This window comes from Salvelinus fontinalis, chromosome 1, assembly GCF_029448725.1.
Source record: "Salvelinus fontinalis isolate EN_2023a chromosome 1, ASM2944872v1, whole genome shotgun sequence".
In the NCBI taxonomy this organism is placed as follows: Eukaryota; Metazoa; Chordata; class Actinopteri; order Salmoniformes; family Salmonidae; genus Salvelinus; species Salvelinus fontinalis.
The window spans coordinates 60,885,219-60,908,307 of record NC_074665.1 but is presented as its reverse complement, the minus strand read 5'-3'; the positions used below and the strand labels follow the sequence as shown (position 1 = coordinate 60,908,307).

The 23,089-nt window shown below is 46.0% G+C and overlaps 2 protein-coding genes across 3 annotated transcripts in view; one reads left to right on the top strand and one right to left on the bottom strand.

Moving 5' to 3' along the window:
- LOC129859129 (1-phosphatidylinositol 4,5-bisphosphate phosphodiesterase epsilon-1-like) overlaps positions 1-9,392 on the top strand; it is a 39,823-nt gene extending 30,431 nt beyond the window's left edge. The window contains exons 25-32 of the mRNA XM_055928520.1: positions 2,052-2,313; positions 6,188-6,306; positions 6,497-6,625; positions 6,823-7,035; positions 7,369-7,524; positions 7,736-7,960; positions 8,235-8,472; positions 8,776-9,392. Coding sequence (XP_055784495.1) covers positions 2,052-2,313; positions 6,188-6,306; positions 6,497-6,625; positions 6,823-7,035; positions 7,369-7,524; positions 7,736-7,960; positions 8,235-8,429 — 1,299 coding nt within the window. The 3' untranslated portion in view covers positions 8,430-8,472; positions 8,776-9,392. The remainder of the gene's footprint in view (positions 1-2,051; positions 2,314-6,187; positions 6,307-6,496; positions 6,626-6,822; positions 7,036-7,368; positions 7,525-7,735; positions 7,961-8,234; positions 8,473-8,775) is intronic.
- Positions 9,385-23,089, bottom strand: part of LOC129859115 (hypoxia-inducible factor 1-alpha inhibitor-like) — a 43,204-nt gene continuing 29,499 nt past the window's right edge. Inside the window, exons 6-8 of one of the 2 annotated variants that reach the window (XM_055928507.1) lie at positions 22,451-22,514; positions 21,056-21,166; positions 9,385-18,364 (exon numbers count right to left, since the gene is read on the bottom strand). In XM_055928507.1, coding sequence (XP_055784482.1) covers positions 18,308-18,364; positions 21,056-21,166; positions 22,451-22,514 — 232 coding nt within the window. In that variant the 3' untranslated portion in view covers positions 9,385-18,307. Of the gene's footprint in view, positions 18,365-20,669; positions 21,167-22,450; positions 22,515-23,089 lie in introns of those variants that run through there. The other variant, XM_055928500.1, reaches the window with a different exon arrangement.

Sequence of the window (23,089 nt, the reverse complement as noted above, 5' to 3'; positions counted from 1 at the left end):
GCCTACACCACGCACCAGGCTTCCAGTGCATCTCCAGAGCCCTGTTCCTCTTCCACGTACTCTCCCTATGGTGCGTGTCTCCAGCCCGGTGCCTCCAGTTCCGGCACCACGCACCAAGCCTCCTGTGCGTCTCCAGAGCCCTGGACGCACTGTTCCTTCTCCCCGCACTCGCCCTGAGGTGCGTGCCCTCAGCCCGGTACCTCCAGTTCCGGTACCACGCACCAGGCCTAGAGTGCGCCACGAGAGTCCAGTGTGCCCTGTTCCTGTTCCCCGCACTCGCCCTGAGGTGCGTGCCCTCAGCCCGGTACCTCCAGTTCCGGTACCACGCACCAGGCCTATAGTGCGTCTCAGCCGGCCAGAGTCTGCCGTCTGCCCAGCGGTGCCTGAACGGCCCGTCTGCCCAGCTCCGTCTGAGCCATCTGTCTGCCCAGCGCCGTCTGAGCCATCTGTCTGCCCAGCGCCGTCTGAGCCATCTGTCTGCCCAGCGCCGTCTGAGCCATCTGTCTGCCCAGCGCCGTCTGAGCCATCTGTCTGCCCAGCGCCGTCTGAGCCATCTGTCTGCCCAGCGCCGTCTGAGCCATCTGTCTGCCCAGCGCCGTCTGAGCCATCTGTCTGCCCAGCGCCGTCTGAGCCATCTGTCTGCCCAGCGCCATCTGAGTCATCCGTCTGCCACGAGCCATTAGAGCCGCCCGTCTGTCCCGAGCCAGTAGAGCCGTCCGTCAGTCAGGAGCCGCTAGAGCCGTCCGTCAGTCAGGAGCTGCCAGAGACGCCCGCCAGTCAGGAGCTGCCAGAGACGCCCGCCAGTCAGGAGCTGCCAGAGACGCCCGCCAGTCAGGAGCTGCCAGAGACGCCCGCCAGTCAGGAGCTGCCAGAGACGCCCGTCAGTCAGGAGCTGCCAGAGACGCCCGCCAGTCAGGAGCTGCCAGAGACGCCCGCCAGTCAGGAGCTGCCAGAGACGCCCGCCAGTCAGGAGCTGCCAGAGACGCCCGCCAGTCAGGAGCTGCCAGAGACGCCCGCCAGTCAGGAGCTGCCAGAGACGTCCGACAGTCCGGAGCTGCCGTACAGTCCGGAGCTGCCCTACAGTCCGGAGCTGCCCTACAGTCCGGAGCTGCCCTACAGTCCGGAGCTGCCACTCAGCCCGGACCTGCCGGAGTCCCTCAGCCAGGACCTGCCGGAGTCCCTCAGCCAGGACCTGCTGCCCCTTATCCCGGTGCTGCCCCTTGTCCCGGTGCTGCCCCTTGTCCCGGTGCTGCCCCTTGTCCCGGTGCTGCCCCTTGTCCCGGTGCTGCTCCTTGTCCCGGTGCTGCCCCTTGTCCCGGTGCTGCTCCTTGTCCCGGTGCTGCCCCTTATCCCGGTGTTGCCCCTTGTCCCGGTGCTGCCCCTTGTCCCGGTGCTGCCCCTTATCCCGGTGCTGCCCCTTATCCCGGTGCTGCCCCTTCATTTAGGTGGGGTTAGTGGGAGGGTGGTCATTGGGAGGGGGATAAAGAAGCGGGGATTGATTATGGTGGGGTGGGGACCTCGTCCACCGCCAGAGCCGCCACCGTGGACAGACGCCCACCCAGACCCTCCCCTAGACTTTGTGCTGGTGCGCCCGGAGTTCGCACCTTAAGGGGGGGGTTCTGTCACGTTCCTGACCTGTTTTCCTTTGTTTTGTATTCATTTTAGTTGGTCAGGGCGTGAGTTGGGTGGGTTTGTCTATGTTTGTATTTCTATGTGGGGTTTTGTGTTCGGCCTGGTATGATTCTCAATTAGAGACAGGTGTGTATTGTTTGTCTCTAATTGAGAGTCATACAAAGGCAGCCAGGGTTTCACTGGTGTTTTGTGGGTGTTTGTTCCTGTGTCCTTACAGGACAGTTGAAGGTTAGTCACGTTTGTTGTTTTGTAGTTTGTAGTGTCTTGTTTGCTGTTTTTTCATTAAAAGATGGCTTATTTCCCTCAATCCGCATCTTGGTCCTATCCATGCTCCTTCTCGTCTAAGGGGGAGAACAACAATGACTGCCTTTACACTACCGCCCTCCCTCCTTCTCTCTGTCTCTTTCCATTCCTTCCAGATCATCTCTGGTCAGAATGTATGCCCAGGGACCACAGCAGGCAATCCCTACATCGAGGTAGACATCATGGGCATGCAGGCAGACGGGTGCCACTTCCGCACCAAACCCATCCACCGTAACCCCCTGAACCCCATTTGGAACCAGAGCTTCCACTTCCCCCTACTCATGGCTGACCTGGCCTTCCTACGGTTTACTGTGGTGGAACACAACAGCTCCCAGACCACGGCTCATAGAATCATACCACTCAGAGCACTCAGGACAGGTACAGTATGCACACACACAGACACTCTGAAAAAACACAGAGACACACACGTTACAGAATTTTATCTCTGACTTATTTATTTATTTATTTATTTATTTTACCGTTATTTTACCAGGTAAGTTGACTGAGAACACTTATCTTCCATGGACTAATCTCATTTTAAGCACAGGCACACACACACACAAAGATTGTGTTTTTTATTAAAAACTAGAAGACCCAAGCTTGGTACAGCTACAGTCCTTTCAGATGAAAACAATACTAATTACCAAATGAGTGTAGAAAAATGCAGTCATGATTAAAACTCCAGACATTCCAAACTTTAGGCTTATGGCCTTACTGTTGAATGCAAATGTCGGCCTATATGCCGCTATAATGAGTCTTATTCATGCACAAACTATCCTGTTTGAAATTATCCTTTTTGTTTGTGCAAAGACACAGAAACTGCAAAAACTGTCAGAGCTATTAACACATCGTTTTGGAAGGACCTTGATAGTCCAACAATAGACTTGCAAATAGCCTAGTTGGTAAAAAAATTAATATACACTGCTCAAAAAAATAAAGGGAACACTTAAACAACACAATGTAACTCCAAGTCATTCACACTTCTGTGAAATCAAACTGTCCACTTAGGAAGCAACACTGATTGACAATAAATTTCACATGCTGTTGTGCAAATGGAATAGACAAAAGGTGGAAATTATAGGCAATTAGCAAGACACCCCCAAAAAAGGAGTGATTCTGCAGGTGGTGACCACAGACCACTTCTCAGTTCCTATGCTTCCTGGCTGATGTTTTGGTCACTTTTGAATGCTGGCGGTGCTCTCACTCTAGTGGTAGCATGAGACGGAGTCTACAACCCACACAAGTGGCTCAGGTAGTGCAGTTCATGCACATTTGTGGCCTGCTGGAGGTCATTTTGCAGGGCTCTGGCAGTGCACCTCCTGGCACAAAGGCGGAGGTAGCAGTCCTGCTGCTGGGTTGTTGCCCTCCTACGGCCTCCTCCACGTCTCCTGATGTACTGGCCTGTCTCCTGGTAGCGCCTCCATGCTCTGGACACTACGCTGACAGACACAGCAAACCTTTTTGCCACAACTCGCATTGATGTGCCATCCTGGATGAACTGCACTACCTGAGCCACTTGTGTGGGTTGTAGACTCCGTCTCATGCTACCACTAGAGTGAGAGCACCGCCAGCATTCAAAAGTGACCAAAACATCAGCCAGGAAGCATAGGAACTGAGAAGTTGTCTGTGGTCACCACCTGCAGAATCACTCCTTTTTTGGGGGTGTCTTGCTAATTGCCTATAATTTCCACCTTTTGTCTATTCCATTTGCACAACAGCATGTGAAATTTATTGTCAATCAGTGTTGCTTCCTAAGTGGACAGTTTGATTTCACAGAAGTGTGATTGACTTGGAGTTACATTGTGTTGTTTAAGTGTTCCCTTTATGTTTTTGAGCAGTGTATAAACATTATATTTTTTTGTACAAATAGGCCACTCCTTTCCTCAACAGCTATCCTTCCAAGAACAAGCTACTACTACTACTCAACTGTCATTTAACCAATCGATAGAAAAAGAGCAGACTCTCTGACCTATCCATCCGTACCGGCACCCAAAACGAGTAGAGCTTTCCATTTCAATTCACTTGAAGCAGTGACCCTCTCAATACCGGAAAGCAGGATTGAACATGACGGCTACATCTACAAAATGGAACAAAAAACAATTCATACTGCATGTGTATCAAAATAATTCTCACAAGTGCCATGGTCTCATGGTCTTCACTGACTAGGGGACCAATATATCCAACGTGTCAGGAGAACACAACTATGACCCGGATGGAACGGTGACAGGTCAACAGGTGTGGAACATGACAGTAAATGGGAGTTGAGTATCCCGAAGAAGAGGAATCTAGAGACCGAGGAAAGCAGACACCGCGTTTTGGAGTCATCAGTTGTCTGAGTCTGTCAGAAACAACCCTGTACACAATGTAAAAAAGTGTGTAGACCTACAGAATCACCGGCAAAAGAAGAAGCAGGCGCCGCCGATACTGTCTGAAAGCATCCCTGAGAGCCATGGCATGGCAGCAGGTAACGACGTGGCTGAACCTAGAACTCTTCCCGACCCTGTCATCCTTGAGGCGGGAGTCACAGATGGGGGAGACCCGACGCTGTCTGAACCGGCAACCCTCTGCAACCTGGTCAATCATACCTGAGCTCTATCATAGCACCACGCGTGAACAAGGCCGTGAACACCATTTCTTCCAGCACGACAGTGGACCAGGACAGATTTCTTATCTTCACAACGAAACCCAACTTAGAATTCTGTCGGGCATGCAAGCATTTGTTTGCAGATGTATCATTCAAGAAGATCCCATCTTTGTGCCAGGAGGTACACACCATTCACAGGATGCACAGAAAGGATGCCCCCCACCTGCATGATGGAGTCAATGGTTTATGCAGCAGCCTATATTGTTATGACGGATAAGTCTGAGGTATGTACCAACAATTTATATAGCCTAATTATAAATGTTTTTTTATATTATATTGTATGCCTGTTTAAACGTGTTTTATTGTTGTAGGTCTATATTCAGATTTGTGCTGCCATAGGCCTACACATGAAATAAAACTAGGACTACATTTAAATGATTGCTTCAGTTTAGTAAAGTGTCCATTTACAAAATAGTGCAAAACACCTTGAATTGAACATGCCATCTAATATTATATTTATATTTTTTAGCAAACATGTTGCTGCAACACATATTCTTGTGCGTTCCAAGTGCTGAAGAGCCTGCGACCCACCTAGTCAAGATGTTCTACACACTCGCATTTGTTCTGCTGGCTGACGTGGTGAAGTGTTTCAAGGAGCTGAAGGAATCTGCATTCTTTTAGGTACCGGAGCTGTCCACCTTTCTGGAGAACTTTGAGAACACGTGGATTTGCACTGGAGAAAAGCCCCAGAATTGAACATGGGTATAATGTTAAAAACAGTAGCCTAGGCATATTAGGCTAAGATGATATTTTTTGATGTTGTTTTTGTGTTATTAATTATTAGGCCATAGCATTGATGACAATGGGACAAATAATAAAATGTCTAACAAGTTGATATATTATTATTCTAGAAATGTGTAACTACCACGATGTTGTCCAACAAGACATCTGGAAGACCAACAGCGTAGTGAAGGCCTGGTATCGGTCACTTGGGTTATTTTTCGAGAAGACCAGACAATCCACGATCTGGGAGTTCATTGACTCCTTGGGACTACTACTCATTACCAAATTGTGGCCTAAATGTTCTTGCCCCTGTGTCTAATTGTGTTTTTAATGCAGGCCCTTCTTTTTTTGTTATTCTATTTGATGCAAACTTTTTTGTTAAACCAGGCATTTTGTAAATAAACGTTTCATTGTAAATCATCGGCTTGCTTCATTCATTCTTGAGGGATGCACAAAACACATTTGGACACTGTTGTGCTTTCCCATTCAGGAACATTTGGTACTCCAGTCCTGTCACATTGGTTCCCACATTACTCTGAGACCAGACATGAAGTCTCTCTGTCACATCAAGCCTATGCTTGGCAGCTTTGGCTCAGCTAACGGATTCTCTAAATATTTTTCCCGCTATCCAATAAAACAGTCTGTGTTGAAATAATTCCTATACTTTACAGAAAAAAACGAAAATAAAGAGCTTTTCAAATTTGATTAGCTAATTGAATTCACACAGAACTGTAGAAATGCTATGCCCATATAAAGTTTGTTTTAAAAGAGAGAGCAGGGTAAAAAAAAACTTGAAGGGAGAAAAAGCTACAATGTTGTCAAATGAGAGCATTTTATTCCCAATACTAACAGTGGCAATTATTTCCAAACGTGTGTGTGTGGCAGGATACAGACATGTGCAGCTGAGGAATCAGCACAACGAGGCCCTGCCAGTCTCTAGTCTGTTCATCTACAGCCATAGAACTGAAGACAGTGGAGCAGCAGGTTCACAGCCTGCATCACGGGTGAGTGTATAGTGTGTAGTGTACAGTATATTGAGTGAAGTGTATAGGGACTGTGTCTAGTGAGTGAATGTGTAGTGCAGATTCTTTCCTACTAATATCCTGGACAGCAACTCGGTTAGTCTGCAGGATTTTGATTCGGCCCTGCATTACCCCTAAACTCATGCTGTGTGTGTGTGTGTGTGTGTCCCAGCTCTTCAGTACAGAGGAGCGAAGGGCTGCTGTGCAGTACAGGGTCACCGTACATGGAGTCCCTGGGCCTGAGCCTTTCATAGTGGTGGGTGTGAGTGAGAGGACCACTGCCAGCCAGCTCCTACACAATGTGAGTGAGCATTGCATCTTCTCACTTCACCATATAGTGTACCTCCACATTCTACACATTTGGGCAACTCCATTGTATCTGAAACTCTTATGGGAATGTATTTTTGAGGGGGGAGAGGTAAAGATGATCTGGATCTTCGAGATTCATTTCAGAAAAGTGACTGCAACAATATAATGCTTAATCTCTCTCCCACCTAGATCCATCCATCCCTCTCCTCCTCCACTCGCTTCTCCCTCTCTTCTTGCTTCCTGATGGAAGAGAGGGTGGCATTGCCCCGGGAGAGGGGGGAGGCTCGAAAGCCTCTCCTGCAGAGGACCATCAGGCCTGAGGAGGAGATACTCAGGGTCATTCAGAGCTGGAACCCTAATGAAGGCTACCTGGGCAGAGTGTGCCTCAAAACGAGAGAAAAGGTTTGGGTGCATTCCAACCTACTCAAAATCACTGTTCCGTTCTCTTATGATCAAATGTATGACTTTCAATAGGTAAGAAAGTTATTGCACAGTTTTCCCATTTTGTTGCTTCAGAGTCTAGAATTCTAATAATTTTGGTATTTTCTCTACTCAACCTGTTCAACCCCCAAAACTGCTCTGGGGCCGCTGAACTGCAGCTGACCCTGTTCCTTTCAATGTCGGTGTGGAATTCACCAGTTATGACATTCTTTGCCATTATTAATTATACTATTATTGATGTCTGTAAAAAAACACTACCTTTAACTATAAGTTTACTATTCACCTTTGTTTCAGCCTGTGAATGAAGGGAAGACAGATACTGAGATGGAGGTAAGCTGTGGACTGGAGGATGATTCCTTCCTGGTGGAAGTACATGGAGTGTCTCCTGACCAATCACAGATGACCCTCAGAGCTCCCCGACACATCACAGCCAATGACCTCATCCAACAGGTATATGGGAGTCAGGCACACTCTTGATGTTTTAGATGTTCAGTGTGATTAGAGAATCAAATGGACTGTCATTCCTTGCATCAGTCTATGAAGCTCAGCCTATGAATTTGGGCGTGGTTACCTTTCCTTAACTACATCCCTTAGCTTAACAGAGTTGCAGGATGTTGAAATGATAGATCATGCCTTTACCTGATTTCCATTTCACTCGCAGACACTGAGCAAAGCCAGACAGTCCAGCGTCCTGCTGTCTGCGGGCAACGCCAGCGACTACATTCTGATAGAGGAGGTGGTCAAGGAGCCCCTGGGGCGCAGGCTCCCTGCCAAACCCACCCAGAGAACCCTCCTGGACCAGGAGTGTGTATTCCAGGCCCAGGGGAGGTGGAGGGGTCAGGGGAAATTCATTCTCAGACTCCGGGAGCAGGCTCAGGGAAAGGAGGTGAGGATATAAGTGATTGTGTGTGTCTGTGTGAAGCTTCAGTTGTTGTTGATTGCCAAATGTATTAGATTTCCTGCATGGCCATGTGTTTTTAATTTGTCAGTAACTGTAAATATGTTTCTGTAAAAATGTTTGCTGTGTTTAGGATGGCAAGACCAGCCCAAACAAAAGAACAGTTAGCAAATGTCTCATTCTAACAAATCCCACTATTTTGTTATGACCGATATTGGGGTTATTTCTCTGGAGTAACTAGCCATAACTTTAATAACCTCAGACAGCTCAGCGTGAAGACTGTGTCAGACCAGCTCGCGAGGATCGGCGGAAAGGAATATCGTTGGCGAGCGAGTTGAAACGACTGACAGGCCGGAGCCGGGCCGTATGGATCGGGGCTCACACCTGCTCTGAGGTGGTGCACAGCAAGGACGAGAGGGCAGCGTGCTGTCTCCATCTGAGCGAGACCAGAGAGTGACGTTAGTGGTTCTCCTCTACACCTGTTCTACTACACACATAAGGTATTATGAGAACTCTAGCATCATAGAGATCCTGCTCTGATTCATGGTGAATTATAGGATCTCCATGTCTAACCCTCTCTGTAATTTCTGGACAAGCAAATCCAAGCCTACCTCCTTTAAGCCTTACTTATAGTTAAACAACCTCACTATCATTGGGAATTTTGGGGATGGAAACATTCCATTTTGCATCTGAGAACTCCACTGAAGTGTGAAATATAATCTCTTATATTCTCTATTTTGGAATGGAGAGTATTTGTACATGTACTGTATGCTTGTAATCTGTTTGTGTCTATCTCCCTTCAGGCAGTCAAATTAAAATTTCCAAGCTGGCCTGACAGGGCAGATGTGGAATTGGAGCCGTGCAACTCCTGGGTATCTTTTGTCACTCGGGGCAGTCCACAATCTAATATCCTTATCTTAATCTACCTGGAGCTGGAAATGGCACATTATCAGCATGTGAATTTTTGAAGACTTGCGTTAGTTCCCCAAGCTAACGCCTAACACAAGCTTCTGGCACACAAAGACCCAGGTTTGAATCCAGTCTGACACAAAAGACAAACACACCGACTGTAGGACAGATACAGACCAGCAGATGGTGATATTGTACTTTCCTATGGATACAGAAGACATCAACCTGGCAAGTTTGAAGTGGTTGAAGAATCAATCATCAGACAGAGCCGATTTCACCAGTCGTCCCTCAAACCTAATTTATACATTAAAGCCTATGGGTTTTGTTCATCCTTTCACTACTTTAAATTACTGCTGGTTTAAAATACTGTGATATTACTATATAACATTTTCCCAGTGCTTCAGCTGTATCCTTTGGTCCATTTCCTCAGAATGAATCTCTGCAATGACAGACTTGAATTTGACACCAAACTGCTGTGATGACTGATACAAGGGCTTGATCAATAAAGTTGAACATTTTATTTCAAAGCTACTTGCACAACAATAGAACTCGAGTCACTTAGAAATCAGTGCACAATACAGTAGACACACTCAAATCATACAAGTGCAGGAACCCAGAAAACAATGTTTAGATTTTTGAAATTTGTTTTTTAGAAAAGACAGAAAAAAAAGATATCCATTGTTCTTGCGATTTCCTGAGCCCTGCCATAACAGAGCTAGGCACACAAAGTACAGGTAGGAGAAACAAAGACACAGTGAGAGCAATTTAACCTCTGGGACTTAACTGTAAAATTACTTAACAGACCATTTCATTGAACTAGTATTTTTCATGAACAATATTGATACTATAAACAATCAAGCACACACTCCCTTGCTACACACTCTCAGAATATTAGCCTAAATATAAACAAGGCATGAACATTCTGCTTGGCACATTCCATATTTGTTAGTATATTAGCCTAGTGAATGCTGTGTTCACCATTGAGCACAGCCATGGTCAGTCTGGTTTAACCAGACTATTAGTATATTACTGTTAATAACAAACTAATATGATGCAGTTTAAAATCATCACATTACCAATCACAGAAGGGCCTCCATACTATACGGCTGTTGCAGTGACGTATTATCGCCACACCAGCAGTCAAGAACGCAGTAAAATTCCACGTGACCGTTGAGTAACGGTATTCTCCTATTAGGCACTCTGGACATGCTTTGGTAGTACCCAACTCATTAACTACCATCAGGTCCTTAACGGCCTGGTACTCAGGGCTCTATTGTCCCTCTAACCACTCTGATATCAATGCAAATGCAATTGAAAATCACATCAAACACTTATCATCAAAACAGTGTCATGCTTTTAAAACTCACCTCACTGTGATCGATCAATTTGAAGAAAGAAGTTCAACAGCAGGTTGAAACAGAGTGGAAAACATGGTTGTTGTGGCAAAGCCTGAAATGGACATCGCTTTCTATGGTGATTATTAATTCAAAACATCCATATGGATATTAGGGCTTATAAGACCAAGCCTGAAAAAAACGGAATAAAAATGATGATTGTGCCTTATACAATACATAGCCTACTGCATATTATACATGGCAGAAAACCATAAAACAAAACTGATTTAGGATGTCTTTGGTACATAATTGGTCTAGCCTATTCTCCAAAATTAAACAAAATTGAGTAATCCCCTTTGAGTGTGGACTATATTATTATGCATCGGGGTTGGACTAGTTACCTTAAGCTACACTACAAAATGTCTTTCCATGAGTCCGAGAGAGAACGTATAGCCCTAGGCGATGCTGTTGGTTCATTGATTGTGCTGGGCGGCTTCCTGCTATCCTACAATTATAGTGTATTTGATTCTGAATAGCGTAGTAGGGGAGAGCGAGGTAAGTTGTCAAATAGCTACTTTGTGTGACTACATGTTCTATGGTCAACTTGCTGTTCACATGTGGTCAAGGTTACTCTAATCTGAGGTGAGCACAAGTTCCTTATTTTTCCCCTTCAAAATAAAAAATTGGCACTTTACATTTTATGCAATAAAACTTTTAGGTATGAATGTTCAAAATGATAATTTTGCACTGAGTAGAGACAATAACGTGTCTTTTGATACTTTAGCTGCAGTCCTATGTTGAACTAACCTTGAGATTTAGCCAACATGTCAGTTTGGGGCAAGTTGTCTAAATGACCTTGGGGGAAGTCTTCACATGGTGACAACTTGCCCCAGTATACATAGAACTTGCTCAAAAAACATTGTGATATTGTGATTACACAATATCACAATGTTTAAGCTCTGATAATAGTATTAAATGTTACTGTAAATGGATTATCATATATACATATAGTTTAGAGCAGCAGACATTTCCCTGGACTACACAAGACAGGCTCTGGCGTGTGTGTGTCTACTAACACACTACATGCCTACTGTATCAGACAGTATATCCACACACACACCTCTAAATTCTTTACACTGTATGAAGTAGTGTTATGAATTGCATTGTGGCAACAAGGATAGTAGATGGGATGGTGGGCATGATAAGCCTGTAATGAATATGTAATTGCAATGAGGAAATGTGTTTTTGAAGGAAGGAAGGAAGGAAGGAAGGAAAGATGGTTAGAAATTATAAAAGACAGAATGGCAGCACACCACCTGGCATAATGTTAAAGGCAATGAGGCAGGTGAAGTTGCAGAACAAATCAATCAGGAGTACAGAGAAGGATTTTGCCATAATTTCCCGTATTCTGACTCGGTATTGTCAAAGTTTACCAGAGAAGAAGTTGAAAGTCAGACAGCCATCAACAGTGGTAGGCTATACAAAGCCACGGCAGGTTTTCTCACCTGATTTGGAGATGCAGCTTGTTCAGTATATTACTAGGTCAGCTGACATTTATTTTGGTCTGTCGCCAAGTGAAGTCAGAAGACTTGCCTACCAGTTTGCTGTGGCACACCAGCTGAAGTTCGCGCCAATGTGAGTAGAAAAAGAAAAGGCCAGCTTGGAGTGGTTTACAGGCTTCTTAAAGCGGCACCCAACTCTGTCGCTGAGAAAGCCAGAGGCAACTAGCCTTGCCAGGGCAAGTAGCTTCAACAGAGAAAATGTTAATGCTTTCTTCGACAATGTAGCAGAAGTGCTACAGAAATAACCATTTGGACCAGGAGACATATGGAATGTAGATGAAACTGGGGTGACCACTGTACATAAACCTGGCAAAGTGGTGGGCAGACGTGGATTCAAACAAGTAGGGTCACTGACCTCCGCTGAAAGGGGAACCTTCGTCACACTGGCCTGTGCTGTCTCAGCCACAGGGAATAGTATACCTCCATATTTTATATTCCCCGTGTCAACTTCCGCAATCATTTCCTGATAAACGGGCCAACTGGCAGCAAAGGAGGGGCAAATCCCTCTGGGTGGATGAAAGATGTGCACTTTGTTGACTTCCTGAAACATTTCGTCGAGCATACGAAGTACTCAAAGGAGAAGCCCTGTTTGTTCCTTTTGGACAACCACAAGTCTCATCTGTCCACTGATGGACTCAATTATGCCAAAGAAAATGGCATAATTATGCTGTCATTCCCACCCCATTGCTCTCATCGGCTTCAACCCTTAGACAGGTTTGTCTACAGGCCACTAAAGAGGCACTTCAACACCACGTGTGATGCCTGGATGAGGAACAATCCCAGGAAGACAACGTCAATTTATGACATTCCTGGGATTGTTGCAATCGCCTATCCTCTGGTTGCAACACCCTTGAACATTCAGGCTGGCTTTAGGGTGGCTGGGGTACAACCTTACAACAGGGATGTATTTCTGGAAAACGAGATTGCGCCATCCTACGTTACAGATCACCCCATTCAGAAGCCAACCCTACCAGGCCCCAGCACCAACCCTACCAGGCCCCAGCACCAACCCTACCAGGCCCCAGCACTATTCCAGCCCTGCCAGGCCCCAGCACTATTCCAGCCCTGCCAGGCCCCAGCACTATTCCAGCCCTGCCAGGCCCCAGCACTATTCCAGCCCTACCAGGCCCCAGCACTATTCCAGCCCTGCCAGGCCCCAGCACTATTCCAGCCCTGCCAGGCCCCAGCACTATTCCAGCCCTGCCAGGCCCCAGCACTATTCCAGCCCTGCCAGGCCCCAGCACTATTCCAGCCCTGCCAGGCCCCAGCACCATTCCAGCCCTGCCAGGCCCCAGCACTATTCCAGCCTAGCACGAGCTCAGACACAGACCTGCCCAGTTCAAAATGTGGATCTGCAAAGAACAAGGCGGCAGCTAAAAAAAATATATATTGTAGAACAGTCATCATCAGATGAAGAGTACTTCTGCCTCATCTGTGTGGAGCTAATTTCAAACAACCTTCCAAAGGAGACTTGGGTGAAGTGTGTGAGATGCAACAAATGGGCCCAGAATGCTTGCACCTCAGGCCAGGCAATGTATGTGTGCCAGAACTGTGTTTCTGAAGATGAGTCTGATTAGTCAGATACGGATGTAGGCTGTTACAAAACTGTACATTAGTGTGTTTAAACACCAAGTGAGTTTTGCTAAGACTTTAAACATTTAAGCAAGTTATCTGCAGAATTTCATTCCATTCCGATTCCAACAATTACCGTGGATCTAAACTCAGCAAAAAAATAAATGTCCTCACTGTCAACTGCGTTTATTTTCAGCAAACTTAACATGTGTAAATATTTGTATGATTTAACAAGATTCAACAACTGAGACAAACTGAACAAGTTCCACAGACATGTGACTAACAGAAATTGAATAATGTGTCCCTGAACAAAGGGGGGGGGATCAAAATCAAAAGTAACAGTCAGTATCTGGTGTGGCCAAACAGTATCTGTTTGTGCCCATAGGCGACGTTGTTGCCAGTGATGTCTGGTGAGGACCTGCCTTACAACAGGCCTACAAGCCCTGTCCGGCCTCTCTCAGCCTATTGCGGACAGTCTGAGCACTGATGGAGGGATTGTGCGTTCCTGGTGTAACTCAGGCAGTTGTTGTTGCCATCCTGTACCTGTCTCGCAGGTGTGATGTTCGGATGTACCGATCCTGTGCAGGTATTGTTATACGTGGTCTGCCACTGCGAGGACGATGAGCTTTCCGTCCTGTCTCCCTGTAGCGCTGTCTTAGGCGTCTCACAGTACGGACATGGCAATTTATTGCCCTGGCCACATCTGCAGTCCTCATGCCTCCTTGCAGCATGCCTAAGGCACGTTCACGCAGATGAGCAGGGACCCTGGGCATCTTTCTTTCTGTGTTTTTCAAAGTCAGTAGAAAGGCCTCTTTAGTGTCCTAAGTTTTCATAACTGTCACCTTAATTGCCTACAGTCTGTAAGCTGTTAGTGTCTTAACGACCGGTTCCACAGGTGCATGTTCATTAATTGTTTATGGTTCATTGAACAAGCATGGGAAACAGTGTTTAAACCCTTTACAATAAAGATCTGTGAAGTTATTTGAATCTTTACGAATTGTCTTTGAAAGACAGGGTCCTGAAAAAGGGAAGCTTCTTTTTTTGCTGAGTTTATGTGCACGCCAGAGAAAGTTCGATTTCAAAGTTCAAAGTGAAGTGGTCTTGTCACTTAATTAATGTGTGCTCTGACAGCATTATAGTTTTGATTGAAAGGCATGATTTGCCAGATTCTCTAGGCATGATTGTTTTTTATTTTAAGTTCTTAAATGAAGTTGAATTTGGTTTTGAAATTAAAATGAATTTTCACAATATATTATTTGTTGATAATCCAATGTGACAACTTACCCGACGTAGGGTGACAATTTACCAGCTGATTGGGCAAATTGTCACAAGTTCACACTCTCTATTTAACGGTCGACAACTCCGTACTGAATGAAATAAGATATGAAGATGTAATGAATGCAAAATATATGCCCAAGACGTCCTTTCATTTGCTATGACATTTATACCATTGTGACGTATTGTGCCCAGTAAATGTTAGACAGCGTGAAAAGTGTGACAACATACTTTGCTCTCCCCTAACATATGTTTTCATAATTAATTGTGTGGCACATTACCTTTAGCTATACAGAATATCTCACCACCGTGCGTTTCTATCTCCTCAACCCTCTCTTTTATTCATTTCTAGAGCGTGATTGAAAAACAGACCGGAGAGAACGCGCCCGGCCTCCATTCGCAATTCGAGTGCATACAGATGGTGTCTTTTTAACCCTGCCCATTTGATAACGGGCCATTCTAAATCTAAACTCATTTTACATATTAGTAAAGATTAAATTGAGAATAGTCTGATGGGTGAAAATATGATCACTTGATGAAAGAACAGCTAGTTTACCTGAGGCAAGGAGGCAAGGAACAGCGTGCAAACTTTTTTGCGACTCTCTCAAATCATCAATAGCCTATAGTCGCATCACGCAGGCCATATATGTTTTGATTCATAAGGTTTGCATCATTCACAACTAAAGTTGCCAAATAACTCTAAATCTAGGATATAGGACCTGTTTCAAATGATCACTTTTACGCTAAACATAGCCACTTCATATGTGCACTCGCTCCGGAATGGGAAAAATATCTTTTCTATGTTATTTAGCAAAGCTCAATTATATTCTTCTTACTATAAAATAATATGAAATAATGGCACGGCACTTAAAAGTATATCTTGTCAGCTAAATGAACAAGCCTATGGCATGGAGCATTTCCAGATAACATACTGTAGGCCAAGTCATATTCTGTTCTTCGGAAATACATTTCTTTAGAACTGACTAAAATAAAAAATGGCTTTATTGTGATGGTGTATATTAAATTTATTTACTATTAAAAAAAAATTAAATGTAGATGTTCCAAAGGCGCGCATCAACGGCTTGTATGCATGGAGGCCCGGAGATGGTAAAAGTGTTCATGAACATTATTTTGCATGACAATAACCTGCTGAAAAAATGTCATGACTGCCAAAGCCATTCCCACACATACAGCTTTTTGAACATCGTTTACTTGTAATTTACTTATTTACTCCCATTAACTTGAAACCACCTTAATTGGTTTTATGACACCAGGGTTGGGTCAATTTGAAGGAATGAAAACTAAAATTCAAATTCCAACTCTAAATTTTCCTCATAGAAAATCCTTGAGGAAAATTGAAATTAGAATTGTTAACTTCCTAAATTGACTGAATTGAAATGAAAACAGCCCCAACCCTGAAGGACACACCTGGTTTGGAACACAGCACTAGGACTAAGTCCCAAATGGCACACTATTCCCTTTAAAGTACACCTCTTTTGACCAGGGCCCACAGGGGAAAGGGTACGATTTGGGATGCCACCCATATGTGCTTTAAAATCGGTCCTGTGCTCTAAACTGCACCTGTTGAAGTGAAGTGTTCACTGGAAACACTTGACAATGGCACAATAACAACAATCATTCAACTCTACTGACACACACTGAGTGGTTGCATGCACACACACTTGTTATATTCTTATTTTACTTTGCAGTTGCAATTGAATAAGTTAAAATACTTTTTAGCCCATCCTCAATCTTGACTTAAAATGTACCATGCATTGTAACATAACAAATTCAAAACACACCAACAGAAAATCAGTTATGCCTAAATGTACACAAACCATCATACAAAACATACTTATAACATAGAAATGTTCAGCAATCATTTAAATTAAATAAATCAAGTACAGGCAATCACAGAATCAAGCGCTCTTTCAGTGTTTATAAAACACAATATAACTTGTTTTTCGCTGATTGCTCCCAAAAACTGTAATACCATACAGAAACAAGTCAGCTTACTGACTGACAGTCAACAATTAAATCAACAGAATAACCAAAATATGACTCATCTCTTTCAGGGTGAACGTGCAGCAAATTCATTTAGAAGTTTGTCACAAAATAAATAGGCCTACTTTAGGTACTAGAAATGTATTCAGTTGATACACTCATCGGACCGTTTATTAGGTACACCACCCAATTCACAAATATTGATCGCTCCTACAGACAGTGAGTCACGTGGCCATGGCTTGCTATATAAAGCAGGCAGACAGAGGCATCCAGCTACTGTTTGATTGAATTTTAGAATGGGCAAAACAAGTGAGATCAGCGACTTCGAGCAGGGTATGATTGTTGGTGCCAGGCGTGCCGGATCCAGTATCTCAGAAAGGCCGCCTTCCTGGGCATTTCACGCACAACAGTGTCTAGAATTGACCAAGAATGGCGCGACAAACAAAAATCATCCAGTCAGCAGCAGTCCTGTGAGCGAAAACAGCTCGTTCATGAGAAGTCGAAGGAAATGGCAAGATTCGTGCAAGCTAACAGGCGGGCCACAAACAGACAAATAACGGTGCAGTACATCTAGGAATGCACAACTATGGGCTATTGCAGCAGAGGACCACACCAGGTTCCACTACTATCAGCTAAAAACAAGCAGGTCCAAGAAGCGGCTCCAGTAGGCACGTGATAACCAACACTGGACAATTGAGGAGTGGAAAAACATCACCTGGAACATGACAGTGAGTTCAGTTTATTTGAGGTACCTGCACAGTCCCCAGACCTCAACCCTATAGAGCATCTATGGGATGAGATGGAACGGGCTGTTTCACAGCATCAATGTACCGCCGTCCAATCTGCAGCAACTGCGTCACGCCATCGGCTCAACAGGAACCAACATCCCAGTGGAACGTTTCCGACACCTTGTAGAATGCCCCGAAGAATTCAGATTGTGCCTAATAAACTGTCCGGTGAGTGTATGTTATATCTGAGGGGAGCTATTCGTATTTAATAAATCAAGCTACAGTTGTGTTGCTATGGTTACAAACTGTAATGACAGGAGGCAGGGTTGAATAGAGGATGGGAGTTTCAGGTTGGTTACGACTCAGATGTAACAAATCACCCAACACACACTCTTTAGTGGTTCAAGTGCTCAAGGTAGAAATTGCCTCCAACTACAGATCTAGGATCAGATTATCCCAACCCCAATCCTATTGGCTGCGATGATAAAATGTCTAATATCTTACCCTGCATCAGCGATTAATTTGGGGCAACTTCCACCTTGAGGGTATTTTGGGGTTATTCTTTGATACCTACACGGCTGCAAATGACTTGACTCACACACAAATACCACAACTCTACATTATGTAGTTTACACAGTTCATCAACTGAGTATCACTCTGACAGCATACTGCATGTGGGTGTCCATGGCTAATCTGTCCATCCACTATTGTCTTCCCACTGGTGGTTGAAGTTGCGATGACTATGGTTCCCAAACAATCAAAGCAGAGCAGAAAGTGTGATTGGCCAAGTCTCTCAAGGTGACTCAGTGTTGCCATGCACTGCTAGCTTGACAGTCCGAATGTGCACACACGTATACGTACACACATGCTCGCCTACATACACACAAATCAGGCGTGTGTACTTAACGCACACACAAGCAGCAGTTTGGCAACAGCTCTGCGGCAGTACCTCTAGCTGAATCCCTGGTCATATCGGCCCTGGATCATCATATTCAGTAAAGGACCAACCTACAGTACAGAAAACATAGATTAATTCAAACATTTGCATTAAAACAAAGTCAGTTGTTGGAAACATATAAGGGCCTACTATTAGGTAAGATACTGTATACTGTAGCTATTGCATTGTTTCATTGAGTGTCCTGTCCTCTTCGTACTGCACCCAATCGTTCACTCTGTACCACATCCCCCCTTCCTCCATTCACTCTGTACCGTACCACATCCCCCCTTCCTCCATTCACTCTGTACCGTATCACATCCCCCCCTTCCTCCATTTACTCTGTACCGTACCACATCCCCCCCTTCCTCCATTTACTCTGCACCGTACCACATCCCCCCCTTCACTCTGTACCGTACCACATCCCCCCCTTCCTCCATTTACTCTGTACCGTACCACATCCCCCCCTTCCTCCATTCACTCTGTACCGTACCACATCCCCCCCTTCACTCTGTACCGTACCACATCCCCCCCTTCCTCCATTTACTCTGCACCGTACCACATCCCCCCCTTCCTCCATTTACTCTGCACCGTACCACATCCCCCCCTTCACTCTGTACCGTACCACATCCCCCCCTTCCTCCATTCACTCTGTACCGTACCACATCCCCCCCTTCCTCCATTTACTCTGTACCGTACCACATCCCCCCCTTCCTCCATTTACTCTGTACCGTACCACATCCCCCCCTTCCTCCATTCACTCTGCACCGTACCACATCCCCCCCTTCCTCCATTTACTCTGTACCGTACCACATCCCCCCCTTCACTCTGTACCGTACCACATCCCCCCCTTCCTCCATTCACTCTGTAACGTACCACACCCCCCCTTCCTCCATTTACTCTGTACCGTACCACATCCCCCCCTTCCTCCATTTACTCTGTACCGTACCACATCCTCCATTCACTCTGTAACGTACCACACCCCCCCTTCCTCCATTCACTCTGTACCGTACCACACCCCCCCTTCCTCCATTCACTCTGTACTGTACCACACCCCCCCCTTCCTCCATTCACTCTGTACCGTACCACACCCCCCCTTCCTCCATTCACTCTGTACCGTACCACATCCTCCCCTTCCTCCATTCACTCTGTACCGTACCACATCCCCCCCTTCACTCTGTACTGTACCACACCCCCCCCTTCCTCCATTCACTCTGTATCGTACCACACCCCCCCTTCCTCCATTCACTCTGTACCGTACCACATCCTCCATTCACTCTGTACCGTACCACATCCCCCCCTTCCTCCATTCACTCTGTACCGTACCACATCCCCCCCTTCACTCTGTACCGTACCACACCCCCCCCCTTCCCCCCTTCACTCTGTACCGTACCACACCCCCCCTTCCTCCATTCACTCTGTACCGTACCACATCCTCCATTCACTCTGTACCGTACCACATCCCCCCCTTCCTCCATTCACTCTGTACCGTACCACATCCCCCCCTTCACTCTGTACCGTACCACACCCCCCCCCTTCCCCCCTTCACTCTGTACCGTACCACACCCCCCCCTTCCTCCATTCACTCTGTACCGTACCACATCCTCCATTCACTCTGTACCGTACCACACCCCCCCTTCCTCCATTCACTCTGTACCGTACCACATCCCCCCTTCCTCCATTTACTCTGTACCGTACCACACCCCCCCTTCCTCCATTCACTCTGTACCGTACCACATCCTCCATTCACTCTGTACCGTACCACATCCCCCCTTCCTCCATTTACTCTGTACCGTACCACATCCCCCCCTTCCTCCATTCACTCTGTACCGTACCACATCCCCCCCCTTCCTCCATCCACTCTGTACCGTACCACACCCCCCCCTTCCTCCATCCACTCTGTACCGTACCACATCCCCCCCCTTCCTCCATTCACTCTGTACCGTACCACATCCCCCCCTTCCTCCATTCACTCTGTACCGTACCACATCCCCCCCCTTCCTCCATCCACTCTGTACCGTACCACATCCCCCCCTTCCTCCATTCACTCTGTACCGTACCACATCCCCCCTTCCTCCATCCACTCTGTACCGTACCACACCCCCCCTTCCTCCATTCACTCTGTACCGTACCACATCCCCCCTTCCTCCATTCACTCTGTACCGTACCACACCCCCTCTTCCTCCATTCACTCTGTACCGTACCACACCCCCCCTTCCTCCATTCACTCTGTACCGTACCACACCCCCCCCTTCCTCCATTCACTCTGTACCGTACCACATCCCCTTCACTCTGTACCGTACCACATCCCCCCCTTCCTCCATTCACTCTGTACCGTACCACATCCCCCCGTCACTCTGTACCATACCACATCCCCCCTTCCACCTCCTGCACTATTCCTACAGGACCAACTAAATACAGAGCAGCCAGATGGAATGTCATTAATTTGATGTCATGTTCTAGTTCTGGAACCAGCGAGAATCTTGGTACCTCAGAGCTGTGAAATCTCATTTGATGTTCTAGAAATGGCATGACTCGGAACGACTCTGATGTAGTCATGTTCTAGTTCTGAAATCATTGGGTCGATGGGATCTTCAGTAGCCTGGTCCAGATATGTTTGTGCTTAGGTTTACCCAACTATGGCTGTCATGCCAGATATAACAACAACAGTCAGAGGTGTTGGCTTCAGCAGCACATACAGATACCAGGCTAGATCTCAAATAAATACTATCATAATATTCCACCCGTCTGTCCAGTTCCAGTACCTCGTGAGAGTCTCCCAGTGCCTCCCCCAGCATCTTCTCTATGTTTCTCATGATCGCCACCTTCTGATGGGCTCTCAATGGGTTTTCTATCCTCTTGGGCGTTGGCGCACCCTGGGGGAAAGATAGATCATATAGTAAGGACAGAACATGAGCTCAAATTCTATTTCTATGAGTAAGGATGTATCGAGGTGATCCAAGTTGATTTAAAATGACTAGTGAATACAGTGCATCCTGCTGAGTGAGAAATATATCCCTCAATGCAAAATGATTCATTTCACCAATATTTTGACTGTAATGCTGCCTCCTTCGGGGTGCCACAACATTTGTTGACATGAATGTAGGTGATACTGTCAGTGATATGAGACAGGGTGACATATTTCAGTGAGTTCATACACAATATATCCAAAAGTATGTGGACAGCCACACCCGCTGCTGTCATGTGTATAAAATCGAGCACACAGCCATGCCTTACTGAAGAGCTCAGTGACTTTCAACCTGTTCACTGTCATAGGATGCCACCTTTCCAACAAGTCAGTTCGTCAAATTTCTGTGCTGCTAGAGCTGCCCCAATCAACTGTAAGTGCTGTGAAGTGGAAACGTCTTGGAACAACTACAGCTCAGCCGCAAAGTGGTAGGCTACACGAGCTCACAGAATGGGACCGCCAAGTGCTGAAGCACGTAGCGCATAAAAATGGTCTGTCCTCGGTTGCAACACACACTACCGAGTTCCAAACTGCCTCTGGATGCAACATCAGCACAAGAACTGGAGTGATGAATTACGCTTCACCATCTGGCAGTCTGACAGACAAATCTGGGTTTTTGTGGATGCCAGGAGAAAGCTACCTGCCACAAGGTGTAGTGCCAACTGTAAAGTTTGGTGGAGGAATAATGGTCTGGGGCTGTGTTTCATGGTTCGGGCTAGACCCCTTAGTTCCAGTGAAGGGAAATCTTAACGCTCCAGCATACAATGACATTCTAGACAATTCTACGCTTCCAACTTTGAGGCAACAGTTTGGGGAAGACCCTTTTCTGTTTCAGCATTATAATGCCCCCGTGCACAAAGCGAGGTCCATACAGAAATGATTTGTCGAGACTAGTGCGGAAGAACTTGACTGGCCTGCATAGAGAACTGTCCTCAACCCCATCGAACACCTTTGGGATGAATTGGAACGACGACTGCGAGCCAGGCCTAATCGCCCAACATCAGTGCCCGACCTCACTAATGCTCTTGTGGCTGAATGGAAGCAAGTCCCCGCAGCAATGTTCCAACATCTAGTGGAACGCCTTCCCAGAGGAGTGGAGGCTGTTATAGCAGCAAAAGGGGGGACCAACTTTGACTTTGGAATGAGATGTTCGACGAGGAGATGTACACAAACTTTTGGTCATGTACTGTACCTTGTACCAGAAGTTGACAGTGATGGTCACGCCACCACTCAGCAGGGACTCAATGTGGTGCCACCTGAGTTAGCCGTGAAAAGAAAACAGAGCAGGATTAGCAGATCATTTACATTGTCACCAACAGGTCAAACTAACAAGTCAGGTTCCACAATGACAGCATCCTTAGTGAGAAAACAGACAGACTCACATTAAGCATCTCCAATCCAAAATTAAATCTAGAATCGTCTTCCTATTTCGTAACAAACCCTCCTTCACTCATGCTGCTAAATATACCCTCGTAAAACTGACTATCCTACCGATCCTTGACATCGGCGATGTCATTTACAAAATCGCCAACAACACTCTACTCAGCAAACTGGATATAGTCTATCACAGTGCCGTCCGTTTTGTCACCAAATCCCCATATACTACCCACCACTGCGACCTGTATGCTCTCGTTGGCTGGCCCTCGCTACATAGTCGTCGCCTAAACCACTGGCTCCAGGTCATCTATAGCACGCTCCAGCAGGTATATTTCACTGGTCATCCCCAAAGCCAACACTTACTTTGGCCGCCTTTCCTTCCAGTTCTCTGCTGCCAATGACTGGAACGAATTTCAAAAATCACTGAAGCTGGAGACTTATATCTCCCTAACTA